General features: G+C 41.3%; 1 protein-coding gene across 1 annotated transcript; it reads left to right on the top strand.

Annotated features, from left to right (window-relative positions):
- Positions 1–720: 720 nt before the first annotated feature.
- Positions 721–4565, top strand: LOC143327278 (transmembrane protein 26). The gene is made up of 3 exons (XM_076741543.1): positions 721–914; positions 3047–3191; positions 3828–4565. Exons 1-3 carry the CDS (start codon positions 721–723, stop codon positions 4563–4565), a joined length of 1077 nt encoding a protein of 358 aa, XP_076597658.1.
- Positions 4566–18205: the final 13640 nt, after the last annotated feature.

Here is an 18205-nt window from a genome sequence, read left to right as displayed (position 1 = left end):
TGACAGCAAGGATTGCATGTGCACTGACATCATGCAATAGTTATTGATAATGAAAGTTGAACTGTGGGTATCATGTGTAATGAAGCAGGCGGTTACCATGCCTGGTTTTGTTTTTGGCAGCCTGACACTGACTATTCTGTGTGGGGTTATTCCTTAAATTTATTGCAAAATGCAATCAAATTGAAGTGGCCTTTGGCACTTGTCCATTCTTTACTCTGTCCAAGCCTTTACTGCAGGATATAAAGTTTTTTTTTTTGCAGTGATACAATGGCAAAAAGATATTAGTTTCAAAACAACATAAAGCACTTTATTGTACTGACTTTTGAGAAGATGTTAACAAAAGTTTGAAGTTGTTCTCTCATATGTGCTCTTTCTCTCTCTTTCAGAATCACTTTCATCTCTAAAATTGTTGACTCACATTTTTATGCTCAATGACAGCCGTTCACCGGCCATTCCTCTATATACTGTCTGAACATTGTGTGAAGAATACTGAATAAGCGACAGCTTCCATCAACCTTGCAAGAATGATCTGTTGAAAAGCAAAGATAGCACACAAGTAGTAGCGGCTTTTATACAGGAAATTAAAGGAAGAGGAAGGTGACATATTGGTTAACCCACCGAAACTCAACTTCTGTCATTTACAGTAAATTACAGTGAATCTCATAAAAACTAATGATATACAATAAAGCTATCATCCGTGCAGGTTTTCTGTGGAGCATGATGTGCCGTCGCCTGAATGTCCTGCTGGCTTTGCTGAGTCGCTTCCTGTTTGCGGTCCATGGGGTGGTGACAGTGTGGCGTGTGGTGGCCGTTAAAGAGGAGCCACTCTATTGGCTGCTGCTGACCGGCGTGGCACTGCTGGGCGTGGAAATGGCTGTCACTCTGAAGTGCACCCGAAACGCAGAGTGGAAATGGTAGCATTTAACATGTTTTTACAATCCAAATAACATCAGTTTTGATTGCAGGATTAAATTGACAATTGAATCCAACATGATAGCAAATCTGGAAATTGGAATCCCTACTACTTTCTCAACCCCAAGTTGTTTCTGAGGAGCTTGGGGGCCCTTGAATGGCATCGGGAGTGAATGCATGAATGAGAATCAAACTGTTAAGCTAGAAAAGTGGTATCTGCATAAGTGAAGGTAAAATGATACAAGTTGATAATAGCAATGAAACCAGAGTAGCGCTGATTCTAGCCCAATGTGTCTCAACTGTTGCTTTACGTTGATCAAACAATAAACTTAACACTATTCTTTTTCTGTCTGTTCACATCAATTAAAAATCGATAAAGAAAAGAACTGAATGTTTGATAAATGCAAGAAAATCTTCACATGCTGACGGAATGGTTAGTTTCAGTTTTGTTTGCTGTACCGCCAGTCAATAATGTGTCACGTTTGATCAGAATGTTATTTGTAAATGTTAGAATATTAATGAATTTGGCTTAAATGTGTGATATTTTAAAAATTCATCTTATACATGGGGGTTGTAATGATTTTCATCTTTCAACAGAAGAAGAATGAACAATAACAGCAGTAGTAGTTGTGCAGTACAGGAGCAGCGGTATACATGTAAACACTCAAAGTGCCAGTAGAATGAATATCTAAACAAGAGTAAGAGTGTGCAGCCATGCTAGCGGCTCTGTGAGGCTGTATTTAGGCATAGCGATAACTAAATGCTAACATCAGCATGCTAACATGCTCAAAATGACAATGCTAGGTTTAATGTTAACCATCTTACTTGAACATGTTAGCATGATAACATTTTTTAATGAGCACTAAATGCAAAGTAAGCCGCGGCTGCAGATATTTGGTCAAAAACCAAAGCATTGGAAAAATAAAAGTGACCAGCTGGTGGCGCTAGAGGAAAAATCTGAGGATCACCCAAGCATGTTAGGCTTCATACTCTGATGCTGGATCCTACATCTCCCAGAATGCAACTTGGCTGTGTGTCTGTGTGTGGAAAAAGCTCACATCTGCCAAGCTGTGTTGACATCATCAGGGGTCAGCTTTACGAAGCATTACAATGACACATAAGACATTATACAACTGTTTTCACAAGCTGAGTAGTGTAGGAGAAACTTATCTTGCTGTGTTCAACTGTTGGATCGTTCTTTAAATGGTTAAACAACAACAATGAACTCATTAATTTAATAGGCGTGAAAGGGTTCCCTCTGCTTCAGCTGTGATCAACAAATAAGTGCCAATTTGTGGGCTAAATTAGCATGTACAAACCACCTGCTTGCCCACTGCTTTTGCTCTTTTTACAGGGGTGAAATGGGCATTGAAGTGTTGTAGCCAGACTTTGTAAACCTGTTTTGTGTGGGGAGTAAATAACTTCTGAACTTGTAACTGTGAACACTTTACAACCCATCTGCCCAGGGCGGTGAGAGGCAGCTTGTGTAAGTCCTGTAATATTCTCTGCCACTAAATTCTCCCTTATCCTCTGCAGCTCTTTCTCTCTTTCGCTGTCTATCAAAAACAAATCTATTCCTCTGCTGTGTTATTGCTCTGTCTTTTTCTGAGCTGATGTTTTGAGCCTGCTATCACTTCTCTGTCACAGTCTCCTCTATCCTGCCATGGAGAAAATGTCTTGTCCTGGTGCAAGTCATTTCTGACCCCCCCAGCCTTGTTCTTTCTTAAAATTTGGCTTAGGTAAACATAAATTGAGATCAACCTTTTTATTGCTAGTCTCCAAAGTATATGAGCATTTAGTGTCACACCTCATTCAACACCAAGCTGCATCTCATTCAAAAGCTGTAGCTCTCTGGCACATACACAGTGAACATCCTCAGACGCAAGCTTTCTTCAGGCCTCTCTCTTTCTCACTGAGTCTTACTTTGAAGTTCTCTCCTCATGGAGAAGGCTTTGCACTGTCAAGTGGGATTTGCATATATGATGAGAATAATTGCCTGTCTGAAATTCGATGCTTCTTTTGGAAAAAAAAGGGGACTCTTTCTTCTTTAGTGGCAAAAAAAGCATGCCACTAAAAATAACCTACCCCCACCTTTCCTCCCTACCCTCCCTCTCCGTTGGCGGTCCTCTTTTAGGTTCTCCCCCATGGTTTTCCTCTACCTCAGTACTGTCATCCCGTCCATTTGGTTTCTGGAGCTGAGCCTGCTGCAGTCCAAGCTGCCTGTCAACAATTCCTCAGGCTCTGAGCTTCATTTGCTGGCTCACATCCCGATCACAGTGGTAGGTGTCCCACCACAAAACTGCCCTCCATGCCTCACCCTCCACACAGCCACATTAAAGCAACACCTGATAGCAGATAAGATTTAAATCTAGCAAAGGTGGTGGATAAACTATTAGTTACAGGAAATGTGTAATAGACATATTAAGATGAAGTCCAGATACGCTCCTGCATGAAAAACCCTTAGATCTCTCCTCTTTTTGGGTGGTTTTAGTACAGCTTCTTTCATGTAGGATTTGGGAGCTTTTTTGCCCCTTGGCGGTGCTCAAGGCTGGGTGGCAGCTTTTGAAACTTGAAGATGTAGTGTTTCGGGAATAATGTGAGGTGTCAAGGGGTGCTAGCAGGATAGACTCAATGAACCCTGACACAATGAGCAGCTGACTCACAAGCCACTGGAATCATATCCAGGTAGAGGGGAGATGCCTGGTTGTATGGATGATGCCCAGTGTATGTCAGTGATTACACTGTAAACTTTTTCACATACATACATAACACAATAACATTCTAGCACTGTACGATACAAATGATGGACACACACACAAACAAAAGAGAAACCAAAGCACATTATCTGCAAAAATTCATTGTCTAATTTGATGAACACTTTGCTTTAAGCAAATGGTGCTGTTTCCTTCACACAGGGCATCGTGGAGCTGGACCCAGAGAACTGGGTGGCTGGCCTTGAGCAGACCATGCTCATAGTGTTGGTCCTCGGTCGCTGGCTGATGCCTAAAGGGGACATGTCTCGTGACCAGCTCTCCCAGCTCCTCATGGTCTATGTGGGATTGGGTGCAGACATCCTGGACATCTTCGACATCTTCAAGGAACCTGAGGTCAAAACTAACCGAGTGGTAGTCATCATTGGCTTGGCCCTCTTCTCTTGGGCGCTCATGCAGTTTCCTCTGGTGCTCACCCAGACACAACCCACAAAGGGTGAGCCTCCACAGAGGAGTGTGGGTTGTCTCTCCTGCTGCCCTGCCGCTCCATCAGCATTTGCCTCCTGCTGCTCCAGTGAAGTGTGGAGCTTACTGCTCACCGTAGGACTTCAAGATGGCCCGTTCCTGCTTTACCGGCTGTACCTCATGGTCAAAGAGCAAGTTCTCAACCAGCTGATGATCTTCTTCACGTGCAAGAACATCCTCATCGTCCTCTTGGAGCTTTATCGAATTTGTGTGGTGCAGTGCGAGCTGCCGATAGGGAAATCGGGACTGGAGACTTGTGCTGCTTTGGTGCTCCAGTATCAAACCAAGAGAGGTGGGGAGGAGGAGGAGGAGGTGGAGGAAGAAGCAGGTAGAGAGGAGTGTAGAGAGCAGAACTTTCACACAGACACAGACAGGGGCACAGAGAGGGAGGAAGATCAGAGCGGTGTCCAGGTATAGAAAAGCTTAAAATGCCGTGAGGCATGACTATTGCCCTCAGGGGGGGAATGGCTTTCACACACCAAGAGAAAAGTCGAACCCATCTGCCATCTCTTGCATCTCAGCCTCACTCAGAGACAGTCTCGGCTCTCTGGAGGTTCCGTGACTAGAAATAGACCACAACAGAATGAGTCCCCAATGAAAAGATCAGAGATGAATTTATGCAACTCCCTTTGATAAAACCTTTCTTTTCTTTCTTTCTTTCTTTTTTTTTTTTTTTTAAAGTGATGTTACAGTCAGAGGAGGTTTCTCCACTGAAGGAAATCAGCTCAACAAGTTTAACATGAACTGTCAATCTCTTTAGTATATGACGGAATTAAAAAGGCACCTGGAACCAAGTCAACATGGCTTTCTGCTTTCCAGTACAACACATTTGTTTTAATATGATTTCATTATGTTGTGCATAAGCATTTAAACAAAATGATGGTGACAATGATGGCTTTGACAGGGAAATTATTATATGAACTGAATTAAGATGGAAGAGTAAGATTGTGATAAAATGTCTTGCTGAATTAATAAACCTTTTCTAATGAAGATGCTTCAGAAAAAGTTTTTTATTTTTTTCTATTATTTCTTTTTGTTTTCTTATTTTTTTTTTACTCAGATCACCATGAGATGGCAGTGTTGCCAAGTCAACCAAAGCACCACACCAATATACAGTGTTTACTGGAACATGCATGGCAGTTACATAGAAAAAAAAACCTGTGAGACAGCAGCACAGTAGCACAGTTGCTATGTTGAACTTCAGCGTTTGTTGGGTTTTGATATGAAAGTCTCCTCCATTAGACTCTTTGTAAGACGTGATGATGCAGTGAGGAAGGAGTAAAACAAATGATGAATGAATTTAAAAGACATCGTCAGCTTCAGGCAGCAGCTATATAATGGATAGTCTGATGTAGTCAATGCAGAGACACCTAATAAAGCATAACAAGCAGGAGGAGAGTGGAGAGGTTTGTTTCATCTTTCAAAGTTCGTTTTCCTCTTGAGCACAATCAGCCCCTGGAAGCCTGTTTGAGAGCTCAGTGCATTTTTATTATGTCTGAAAAAGCACACTCGTGATTATGTGGGAGTTGTTCAAGTTCGACGTGATTTGCTCTCACTTTCTCTCTTTTGAGAGATGGAAGGTGCTTTTGAGATATTCCTCCACAGCTCATAGAAGCAAGAGTCTCTTCGAGAGCCTACAAGGACAGAGAAATGTTTGAGCTGAAGCTCGAGGTTTCAAGGTTTCGAGCCACTTCTTCATGGTGGAGAGGTGGAGACAAACAGCCTCAGCACAATCCCCCCCCCACCCCCCGCCATCCTTCAGCCCAGACAATACCTCTCCTGTCAAACGAGGGCTGGGATGTAGCCCTCCTGCATTTATGGATGACCCCCTCACTCTATGTCTCATCCACTGTGTTGGGCAGACTAGGAATGAAGAGCAGCAATGGCAGCAAGTGGCAATTCAATCAGAGGCCTTTCTCGCGCTGTGCTCTATCTGTGTCCATCAAATTGCTGCACTTGGCCTGGCCTGCAAGATGAAGATAGCAGCCGAGGCTGTGAACGAAAGGGGGACTCTCTGTTTTCAGTGAGCTGTCAGTGAAAGACAGACAGACACATCAAGGGCAGAGAAGAGTGGAACAGAGCTTGTGTGTGTTTCCTCCCTCTGATGTATGTGCTTGATTATAAAGATGCACAGAATGTGAGCAAGATTTCCTAAATCGACAACTGAAGGCTACCTCCAGAGGATTTGCTGGAGAGCACTACTTCATTTCCTCTGTTTCATCCTTGTGGCGGCACTTAGGTCTAAATTATTGATGGTGAAGCCAACTTTTAAAAGAAAGAAGCAAAAAATTAATGGAGAGTCCCCCTGTGAGATGTTCATTCTTTCAGCAACATAATGCTGTCTATGCTCCTGTGTGCTGGATAATGCCCAATTTACAATGTCGCTCCCAGGCAAATGACACCACACAGAGTCAATAGGGCGCAGCTTCTTCTAAGCACCTGTGTTTTGGGAGAATCCAATATTCGTGTGACAACGTGATGTGGGCAATACAATAGGGTGATGAAAGAGCTGCTTGCTTGTGAAGAGAGTGCTTTTCCTCTTCAGATTAACTGCATGCTTTAACAAGATTGTGTGGGCATGTGGGAGGATGGGGATGTCAGCTGATCCATGGGCTGCCCTACATAGATGGAGAGAAAGGAAGAGAGCGTGGAAACTCAAAGCCTGCAACTCCAGCGCACATGGATATACCCTCACAAGCCTTCCAATGGAAAATATCTGTTCGCACGGAAAAGTGATGCTGCCTTCAGGTGCTCTTTAAAAGCTCCTACATGTACATCTCTGATTAGATCAGTTCATTAAGCCTTATAGAAGGCAAAGACTTTGCATGTGAAATCATTTCTCACTAAGTCAAACCTGTTCACATGATCATGTGTCTGTGTGGAATGATCACTGACAACGTATCATTTGCTTGGATTAATGAGAGTATTAGTCATAATGAAGGTACTCAACCAGCAGCTCTTACACTTGTCAGTTACAGTTTGTTGCTCAAACAGATTTAGTTTGACTGCTCTCAAGCTGCAATGAAACTATGATGCTCAACCACACATGTGGAAATCATAGATGCAACTTGTTACGCATACCGATCTGTTTTCTTTGGAAATAAATTGAATACAAAATGTACATGGCAGGTTGGGTTATAGGTTAAACTAACAGGGCAAAGCTGAGATGTGGGACCTATAGACACCGCCTCCATATATTTTGCCCAAAGCACTCAGAAACCAACAAGCTTTGTGGTAAGTTAGACACAAATTTATTTAGGATATATGCACCATTTAGGCACAATATTATCTGAAAAGCCTGACTGACTGAATACAGGAAACTAGCAACTTACATCATTTTTTCTCTGGTTTTTATGTATGTAATATAACAATTTTCCAAAAAATGCAACACAAACTCAAGTGATGAGGTAATGAGCCATCTGAGTGTCTGCTGAGGAAGTCTTAAGTAAATATTGAGTGGATGTGGAATCACTAGCTACTGTTTCCAAGGTCAGGAATGAATGTTCACTCTGAAATGAACAATTAATCAAATTGCCACAACCTAATGACCACACAGTCAACTCTGAGGGTGAGAGCAGCTTCCTGCTTTCAGTCCAGGCTTGTGCAGCAGTTGGTAATTTTGTTGCTTAAAAAATGAAATGAGGAGGATCAAGCATGTAACCGATGTTTTTAATTATTTAGAATATAATAAAAACTGAATTGAGTAGAAGAGTCTTCCCAAAACATTTACTTGTGAGTCAAGAAAAAACACATTACTCCAAGCTAACTGTGTAACGTCAAATAATTTATATAATACAAGAATAAATAATATACTTCAAGCTTCAAATTAGCTGTCTACAAAAGAATCACAGAAAATGATTGCTCTGCCATGTTTAGACATATTTACCTCTTTGTGAAGTTTTTCATGTGTGGGAAACATGATGTTGATATTTCCAAACGGGCCTGAAGGCTGCAGAAGTTGTAACGAAATGAGAGAGAGGGAGAGCCAGAGAGAAATTCATTCATCCTGAGCAGGTGCGTTTCCCATGACAGCGTGGAGCGCTTTCACCACATGCCACAATTTTCCTATTTTGTGTCAACTAATCAGGAGGTCCAAACACACCGAGGTGCGCCTCATCAGCCTCCCATCCCACAGATAAACCCGTCAACATGCCACCGAAATGTTACGGCAAGAGAGGAAGAGTGGAAACAAAAGCAAACTTCAAGTGAACTCCACAACTTTCTGACAGGCGGCTGAGGATCCAGCTCACACCGCCTCGTGTAACACCATGGATGGGAAAATAACGAGCTTTACTTCACTGGCTGTGCATCAGGGCTGTCTTGTTCTCACATTGTGTTGGCTTTTGAGATCAAGTCAACAGTGATATAGACGTGCCATTAGGCCTCATTTATGGCAAATCACAGTGTGCCTCTCAAATACATTTCTTATAACACAACATAACATTACCGTTCCTCCTCCTTCTGCCATGTGGTCCCCTCCCACTCAGTGGCACCTCAAACCACCTAAGCTAGCGTCTCTTAATGAGGAACAGCACTGCTCCTCGATTCTATCCCAAGAGTTCAGATGTCCTGCAGAAAGAGGGTACTTCATCCATCTTGTTTCTGGGAAGATAATGTACAGCACTGCTGCCTTCAAATGGAGCTTGTGACTTGTGGTGATGACTCGGGAAGTCGTGTACAAGTGGTTAAGTTGTGAGAACACTGCTGCTAGGCAATGGCAACATGGATGCCAAAAGACTCCTTATTGTTCTCTTGTCATTCTATGCTTCTTTCCCAGAAATTTTGACTTATTTCTCAGACATGATGTATAATTACGAAAGAAAAGTCTACACGTCTGAAAGTACAATGTATTAACTTGCCATCCACTGAGGAATGAACTGCCATCATTATTTCTGAAAACGTGAGCACAGACATCACAACTAGAGAACTCTGAGCTTTCAAACACTTTCCACCTCAGAGGTCACAAATTCCTCAAGAGGGGGGTATTCATATGGACTCCTCTTGTGAGCATAGTAAACAGAACTCCATCTGTGATGTGAAGAGCTGAGGTGTTCCAGGTTCCAGAAAGCTGTTAACCAAACACCTGGCTATGGTAAATCACCTGTTTGACAGGTCTGTGACTTTATCCCAATTTCATGTCACTCAGCTGTAAAGTGCTCCAATCGTAGATCAAAGATCAGAGTCTACAGAAAGGAAAGAGACATCGTGCAGCCTGATGCTACCCTATAGAGTCCTGCACATACTGTTTGGCTCTTGGCTGTGCATTGACATTGTGTCACAAAGTAACTGCGAGATTTGACAAATACAGGAGTCAAGCCAACATCTGTTGGATGGAGATCAGGGTGATAGAGCTGGGCACCTCACCAATCTAAACTGGTTCTTAGACAGTGGAATAACACCTCCCTGTGAGGAGCAGAGCATGAGCCAGTATGGTAGATCCACCAAGTCCTCACAATTAAAGAATAAAAGAGGTAATTAGTCATTTGTTTATTTGTCTGATGTTCCTATCTGCAGGACAGTGTCTTTACCAATGTTCGTTTAATTGATATGACCAGTTTGTGGTCTGCCACCTCTATGGTTAATGTTTGGCTAGGTTTAGCCAACTAGCACTACTTTTGCTCAATTTCACTTCCAGCTAATTCCTGATTGAAAGACAAACCAAAGCTGGAAAAGACCATTAGCTCCTCAGGTGTCCGATAACTTTGATTTGTCTCTTAGCCTTATTTATATTCATTTCCTTTCTCTCCAGTGTTAATTGCTTCTGTAACCAATTTTATGCAGAATGCAAAAGTGAGCAATGAATACGAAATCCTTTTCTAAACAGAGCATTGTGAATTGCTACCCACATGGCAGTATTGGAGATAACTCCTATGACAGTTAGCAGTTTAGTCAGTCAATCTCAGGCCACAGAGAATGTATTGTTGAAATATTAATTGGCTGCCTCCTTTGCCATCCCCCAGTTCCTCTGAGCTGGGAGAGCTGCCACCCATTTCCAATCTACAACATGGCCTCTGGTCATAGAGGCCAAGGCTACGTCGGGACACCAGCTCTAATGAGGAAATACAGTTGACTGTCTGACTGGATGACATAATTAGGACAGTTGAGTGCACTCGATGAACAAACACATTTTTGAATTTAGCTCAAGTGTTGTTTGAGGCATACGCCTTGTGATATCCCCACAGTGTGATGCTGATGTCCTAATTCTGTCCTCTACAAAAGGGGACTGGCTACTCCCGGCTCATTTGCACTATATTTTACCAATGCAGGCCAGAAGGTTTTGTTGGTGAAAGATGCAAAGCAGTGGCTCTAAGTTGAACTAAAACTTAAATAATAGAAAGGGAGAATGTGTGAGAATGTATTCTAATCTAGTTCAGTGTCTACTTCAAGCCTCTATGTGTACAATTTGTTTTTGTGATCATTAGGTTTGGAAGAAACTATTAATTCATAAAGAAATCATCATTCATATATTCTGCAATTGTGACTCAGATTCACAGATTCCAAGGCAAAAGATGACGTCCCTGTTTTTAATCCCACCTAAAACCTCTGATTGCTTCTCCAACTGCAAAAAAATGAAACTTTTCAAAGTATCTAAATTCAATTCTATTCTTTTTTGATATTACATTAGTCATCGCAGTCACAAAATGCCAGTTCCTACACATTGGAGCTTTAATATCCTCTAAATGAAAAAGAAAGATTAGATGTTAGATTTGGCATTAAGTAGTAGCATTAAGAGGTTTTTTTTCCACTTTGATTTATCTTGGAAACAGCGTTGAGTGGGCATTAACTGTGTTGAACGCTCCTGGGTATAAAGCATGCCATACAGCACATAATATCAGTTGGATCCCTTCCTCACTCAGACATAAAGGCATAGACATCTTGTGAAATAATACCAAAAAGGAGTTACATGGTGTGTCTCTAAAGGAGGTGAGGCTCTGACATGATCTGTTATGTGAACATGTAATGTGTCAAAAAGAGGGCTCAATAGTGAGAAAATGCTTTCACTTCACTTTATGTGTGTCTTCATTGACCTGACAAGCTTAGCTGAGGAAAATGCCCCTGGCTTTAATGGCACCAATAGGCTATGATGTTGGGGTTCTACGAGTTTATGTGTGTGTGTGTGTGTGTATGTGTATGTGTGTGTGTGTGTGTGTGTGTGTGCGTGTGTGTGTGTGTGTGTAACTTAGCACTTCTTAAAACAAGACAAAAAAAGAGGGAGGGCAAACGAGTGCTGTGTCCGCTTGCAGATTGAACCACACTGGCGCAAGGAGTCCCCAAGTGAGTCAATATAATCAATGGAAGCATCACAGACGTGAGAGAAGAGAGACTGTTCTTTTAATGGGTGGACCAATGAGCTGTGTTACAAACATGCTGCTATATAGATAAGACATCCAAAGCTGTTCTTCAACACTAACCCACTATCATGCATTCTCTTTCCCTGCATAAACTCTGCTCTTCTCAGCTCTTCACGTCCTTTGTCTGCATTTAGACCTTCACTCGAAATTAGATTTCAAAATGAGTATTCTTTGAAATATGGTAACAAATGATATCGCTTGGCCTGCAATGTGCCAAATATCAGTGGCATACATGTGAAGGCTCAGAGTGTGTGTGTGTGTGTGTGTGTGTGTGTGAGTGAGTGAGAATATCATGGCAGCAATCCAGTGATGAGCAAGGCTTTCAAGGGGCATTTCATGAAGATTGAAGCATCAAATGGTTTCGTTGAAAAGACAGAAAATAGCCGTTGTCATTTTGGTCTCAGGAAAGCAATCTGCTGTCAGAGAAGATGCAGTGGAGGGCTGTCTTACATGCTCCTCTCGGTGCTTTAAGAACTTTCGGTCCTTTTATCCATAAATGTTAACAAAACACCCTTGCTGACTGTGTTCCAGAGAATACTCTTGCATCCTCAGGATCAGAACGACAGCACCATTTAACCATAACTGTGGTATGCTTCAATACATTTCTGTGCTTTTATACCTCTCTCAATGATTATCTGCCATTGATTGCGTGGTAGATTGTGTGGTGCGCGGGTTCTCTTTCTTGGTTTGGTTTACATAATTGCATTATGTAGGACATGGGCAGCCAGAAGCGCTTTTTCTCTTTGGAACACTTCAGAGAGTGAATGGAGCAGATCTATTTCAGGAAGTGGGTTAGTGGTGAGGGGAAGAGGCTTGATTCAGAGAATAAACACATATTTTACAAATTAGGATATTTGTTATTGCACCATGCAGCCCCTGGTGTCCCTGAGTCTGTAGATACGATAAACCATATCAGGCACATTTCAGCCTGCACATGAGTATTACACTGAGTGTCCAGTATGTTTACTGCTGTCATGTAAATGCCATGTATTGTATTCAGACTCATGTGGAGGATGATGCAATTATCTGGTTAACAACTTGTTTCCTAAATCTAGCCGCCCTTTTGGATTAAACAATAACAGCACTGGAAACATAGAATAGGCTCTCATTTACAGACAGCTTATAGACTGTCATCCTGGCTCAGTTCAATGTGAAACAATACACTTACTAACACCTCTAAAAGTCAATTATTAATATCCTGTATCTCAAGCGTTTAAAGTCAACATAAACAGAAATGTAAAGTATTTAAAATCTTGCTAAAGTAAATGTACAAAAATATTATCATCTAAATGTAATTAAAGTATCATTCTTGAAAATTGCTCCCTACTGTATAACTGACATATTACATAAGCAGATCATTAATTTTGGTGTATCATTACATAATCTGCATTTTACTGTTGTTAACTGAATGAGGTGAAGCTAGTTTTAGACCAGTGGTTCCTAACCTGGGGGTCAGGCCCCTTCCAAAGGGACGATTCATGGGGTAAGAAAGATGAAAAGCAACACAAATCTGTGTTAGTTTATTTGAACATTTCCTAATGTCTGCTTTGTTGTGTGATTTACCTGTTGAGCTCAATTTATTTACAGCAAATACATTTTGAAGGAATGCAATGCTGAGGAATTATGTTTTCTGTTAATGTAATGAAGAAATGTTATTAAAAAGATGCAAAATGTTAACAAGGAATATATCAGTAAAATGTTCACTGACAATGTATTTCATTTGCTCGGCACCAAAGTATATAGTATAAGGATATATACTATAATATAGAATTTAATACTAAACAATTTTAAGGATATGTTCAGGCACTGGCAGTGCTTGGTTAGTCCACAGTGACGTGAAATATAACATGTTCATTAACATTTTACCAAACCATGATCTATCCTAACCTTAACCAAAGTGCTTTTATTGCCCAAACCATGGATGGGACCTGGGATGTGAACCCTGCTCTCTCGTGTCCAATTCAGTACTATATTTATATAGACAGGGATGCAACTAGACAATGTTCTTTTGTAAAGGGTCACAAGTCAAAAAGATTGGAAACTACTAACTATGCCTGTCAAATAAATGTAGTTTAATGAAAAGTACATTATTTCCCTCTGATTTGTTGCGGAGTAGAAGCATAAAGTAGGATTTAATGGAAATACTCAACTAAGGTACAACCACCCAATGGACAGATATCTTAGTGAGCAACTGCTTGACCATGCACATCCCGAAGTTTCACACAGTGAGGTTGCCCATTGGTACCACCGTGCCTGTACAGAGACCAAAACAAAGACCTCTACTCACTGTGCAATAGCCAGAGAAGCTGCACTAAAGTGCTGGGTGGATGGATAAACTGCTCTTCATCAAGAAATAGATCCAATGATGCCCCTGAAGTCACAAATATTCTATTCATTTCTGAATGAACCATTTCCCCCTGAATTCAGTTTTTATGCTAAGCTAGGCTAATCCCTTCCAGACTTCAGCTCTGTGCTTTACTTGATATTGATCTTCTTATGCCTATCTGCACTAAAAGCAAATATGCTTATCCTGAAAAATGTATTTCCCAAAATGTTGAGCTTTCTCACTGCACTTAGTGGAACTCCTTGTATTCAAGTCACAAAAACTTCTGTTGAGAAGTCCTTGTGATGTAAAACTCATATAATCTGTGTGCATTAATTCAGTCATAGCATTCTTAATGTGCCACTCGAGTATTATTGGACTTGTCCTTGAAACCCACTTACTGAGAATTGATAAAGCGTACTCTTTTTTATGCCCCACTCAAAGAGCCTCCCATGCAATTGCATTGTGGACTAAGACCTGATTTCCATTTCCATTGCACGATAACATCCTCGCCTCACCCTTACTAAGAGACAGACGAGGATAAAAGCAAAATCATAGCCAGTCAAAAACAATTTAACAAGCTAATGAATTTGAGGGTCCTGTGTTCTACACCCAGATTTCTTTAACATGACATCACATGCAGCTGTACACAAATCCCACAGTCAAGCATTTGGGTTGCAGTGTAGTGTTCTCGTTAACACACATGCAGTGAATATCTGTTGCTCAAATTAGAATTGATAGACTCACTTTGATGTACTGGGGAGCAGGTACATACTAAAAAAAATCCTTTGAAGGCAGGTTCTCCAACATCCCCCCAGTGTGCTTGCCAGGAAACACAGAGGAAGGGAGTGGCAGCTACAGTAATATGGCTCATCTCCCATCCATCCCTGATCTCCACAAAAAAAAACAGGCCTCATATGTCACTGTCAGTGCTGGCCCCCATAAATTCAATATGTACAGCAATGAGAGACTTTGTTCAAACAGATTATTTGGCATTGGATAACAAGCAAAGAGGCTCAGGGTGCATGTTTCTACTAGTGTCACTGCTCTTCTATACAGGGAATAAACCTGCACAGCACAATGCATCCAGAAGACTACAGTACACAACCTGCATGAACAAGCAGGAAAACAGCATCTAAGCTTACAAAGAGAACTGTGTCCTTATAGGACATGGTATCATGTTTATTTGCACTGCAGTTAACTAAATGATTGCATAATCCAGAACAGAAGCCTTTTTGCTGATCCTTTGTTTTTGAACAAATAATTGTACACACCTACCTGACGCCTCAGGGAAGGAAGGAAGAAAGATGAAGACGGTGGGGGGTTGGAGTTGGGGACATTAATATAATATAAAAGGGATACAGCAAAATCATCAGCATTGCTAGTTTTGTGCCAGTCAGACTTTGAACCAGTAGCAGACACATAAGGAGGGATAGACTAAAGAAGTGAGCTGGGATTAGAACTAACATTTTCAGTAATTGGATCTCAGTCTGATCAGAAACCCACTGAAGCTCAAGTTGTATGAACCTCAACTCAAACTAAATCCAATATCTGCAGTGCTGTGAGTATCAGGACAGTGATGCAGTATGTTTTTCATTGTTTTGGCTCAGCACATTGGATTTGAAATGAAACAATGACTATGGGTTAAAGTACAGACCCTGAGCTTTAAGGGAGTTTAGGAAAAGAAAATAAAGGGCTACAAATTCTACACAGTTCATCAGATGTGGGTGTAAACATCCTCAAATTAAAGCTGAGTGAAGCAGAATCTGGATATGAACAGGAGAACACTTAAAGGTCCAGAGTTTAGGTTTTAATGGCATCAAGTGTTGAGATTGCAGGTTGCAATCAAATGAATTGGGCTCTCTGGAGTCAGTGTTGGGTTTGCCCCTTTTGGGCTTCTGTAGAAACATGGCGGTGCAACATGGCTGGATCTGTGGAAGAGGACCGCTCCCTCTGCAGATATTAAGAGCTCATTCTAAGGTCATGACAACATAATTCTAAATATTATATCCCATTTCTGCCAATAGATCCCCCTTTAGCCGACACACTAAATTTGCATTGTTGTCAAATGTTGTTTTTTTGTCAGAGCTGTTGCATTTCCCTAAGAAGTTTGCATTATCAGACTAACAATATTTCCATCATCTTGTTGCCATGTGTTCATCAGGTGAAACACTAAAATTGGACATCATGAAACTTCCATCCGTCCATTATCTGCACTCCAAAATTCCAGATTCCTGAGATCAGCTTGATAATTTATGTCTTCAAGGGTGACAGTGCGCCTCTGAATGCACCGCAGCTTTTGTCTCTGTGAAGCTACATGTCTCATTTGGAGAGGTGGCACAGACTTGGTCTGACTTTCAGGTGTTCTGCAGGACCCACCTTCATGGGCTGCAACCTTTGGGCAGCTGAGACACATCTAGAAACCAGATATTATCATAGAAGGTTTGGATTTGATCAATTGACTTGGACTGTGACTTTCTTTAACCAATAAGGTACATTTTGCACATTCTTCTGGGCAGAGCAATAAATGCCTCGAAGATATTTTTCCTGCCTCCTTTGGTTTCTCGCTTGCTGTCATCTCTACTAATTGGAACCTTTGCAGCCACTGATAATTGCATGACCAAGTTTCCTGTTGTTTTGTTTTCAGTGTTGGCCAACCACTGTTCAACTGAAACAGGAAGAATTTTTTTGTTCTGGAGTTTCTCTATGAATGGGATCCATTCAACATTCTTTTCAAACGAAAGGATATCCAAAGTAGTGTGGCATGGCTTGAGAGAGGCGCTTCATGCATTCAGGATTTAACGTATACATTCTGTATGCATTACAGTTACGTATGATATGTGTGTATGTAGGACACCATTGTCCTGCTGGTAACAACGTGCTGCCTGTCCCACCTATATGTACACCCCTGCTCTTGCAGGATGGAGGAGCTCCCAAGCACACAAGCTCTACCAGGGTCTGACACGACTGTTGAGATTGTCCAAGTGTCCACTTGGGGGCAAATCCAGGTCAAATCATATGTGACTGATGCTGGATTATCTTCTGAGAGCTACACGTAACTAACCATGGTGATGCTTGCGAACGTTGCTATAACAAGCAGAGAACACAACATTGACATATGATCACCTTTTAAATTGATATCACAAACTTGTTGGCAGTTCCCAATTTAAATATCTAGCAGAAGCAAGATCATCAGTCATGTGGAGTGTTGAATGATGAATGAATGTAAGAATGTAAGACCACTATTCACTCTCTTATAGCTTAGCTTTTGGTCTCTACCAACTCCTTAGAGAAGTACTTAGCTCATTAGCTGTTAAATGTTCCACTATGTTCCCCAGCTAGACACTAACTGTGTCAGGCAGGTAATGTACAGTAACAATGCAATAAGAGCAGTGATTGAAGCAAAACAGACTGAACAGCTAAATAATGAGCTCACTGTAAAGCTCCATGAAATCGAGAGGACCTGACCTGCACATTCAGGTAATAATTCTCTGTAAGTTCATCATTACAAATGACCCCTTTCACATCGTCACATTATTTTCACATTGTCCTTTCATACATTGTGACTATATAAATATGGATTATAGCCACTTTAAATGAGCAGAAATATCATATAGACGTGGGAAGTAGTGGAACACTTTGACTGCACAGGAGTTACAACAGGTTTATTCTACTTAAAGAGAAATTTAACAAACCAAATACTGCAAAACCAAAATTAGTAAGTCCAGGTGAACTGAGTCTCCCTGACCACCTGACACCACCCTCCAGGTTCCTGCAGGGAGAGGCCAAAGAGTCCTGTCTGGAGAGGGTCGTCACACCATAATGTGGACAATTATGCGTAAGTGAAAGCAACTATAAGCACTATATACAGTAAACACCATATCAACATCAGTCTCACGTGGCTACCCTGGTGGGAGTTGATGTCTGACAGCCCATCACAGTGTAAGTGACTGAATGCATTGAAAAAAAAAAAAGAAGTCATACCAGAAGTAACAATATAAGTGTTAGCTTTGACATCTTATGTATTCGCTTTGTTGCACTCTTTGTTTGCTACTGTAGCCTCCATCTCTTAAAAGCAACGGTCCGTTGTTGAGCTGTTGTTATAGTGAGTTTGAGGGTGGGATTCTTGCTCCAGTATGCGCTGGAACATGAGCCAATTGCAACTCCTAATCAAGTAATCTCTGAGTGTTTGGGAGTGAGTGAGCCACAACCCTATCTACCCACCACCATATATAACGGTCATTTTGTGTCAGGAGACAGTAAAATTTATACTTACTGCCCCTCTAAAATGAACATACCAATTAAACCTCTAATGTGAAATCAGCAGAAGTGCAGTTTCAATATATGATGGACAGCAAATATTAGAAGCCCAACAAGGTTTT

This window comes from Chaetodon auriga, chromosome 10, assembly GCF_051107435.1.
Source record: "Chaetodon auriga isolate fChaAug3 chromosome 10, fChaAug3.hap1, whole genome shotgun sequence".
Classification (NCBI taxonomy): domain Eukaryota; kingdom Metazoa; phylum Chordata; class Actinopteri; order Chaetodontiformes; family Chaetodontidae; genus Chaetodon; species Chaetodon auriga.
The sequence above is the reverse complement of the archived record's forward strand: the minus strand, read 5'-3'. Positions and strand labels throughout refer to the sequence as shown.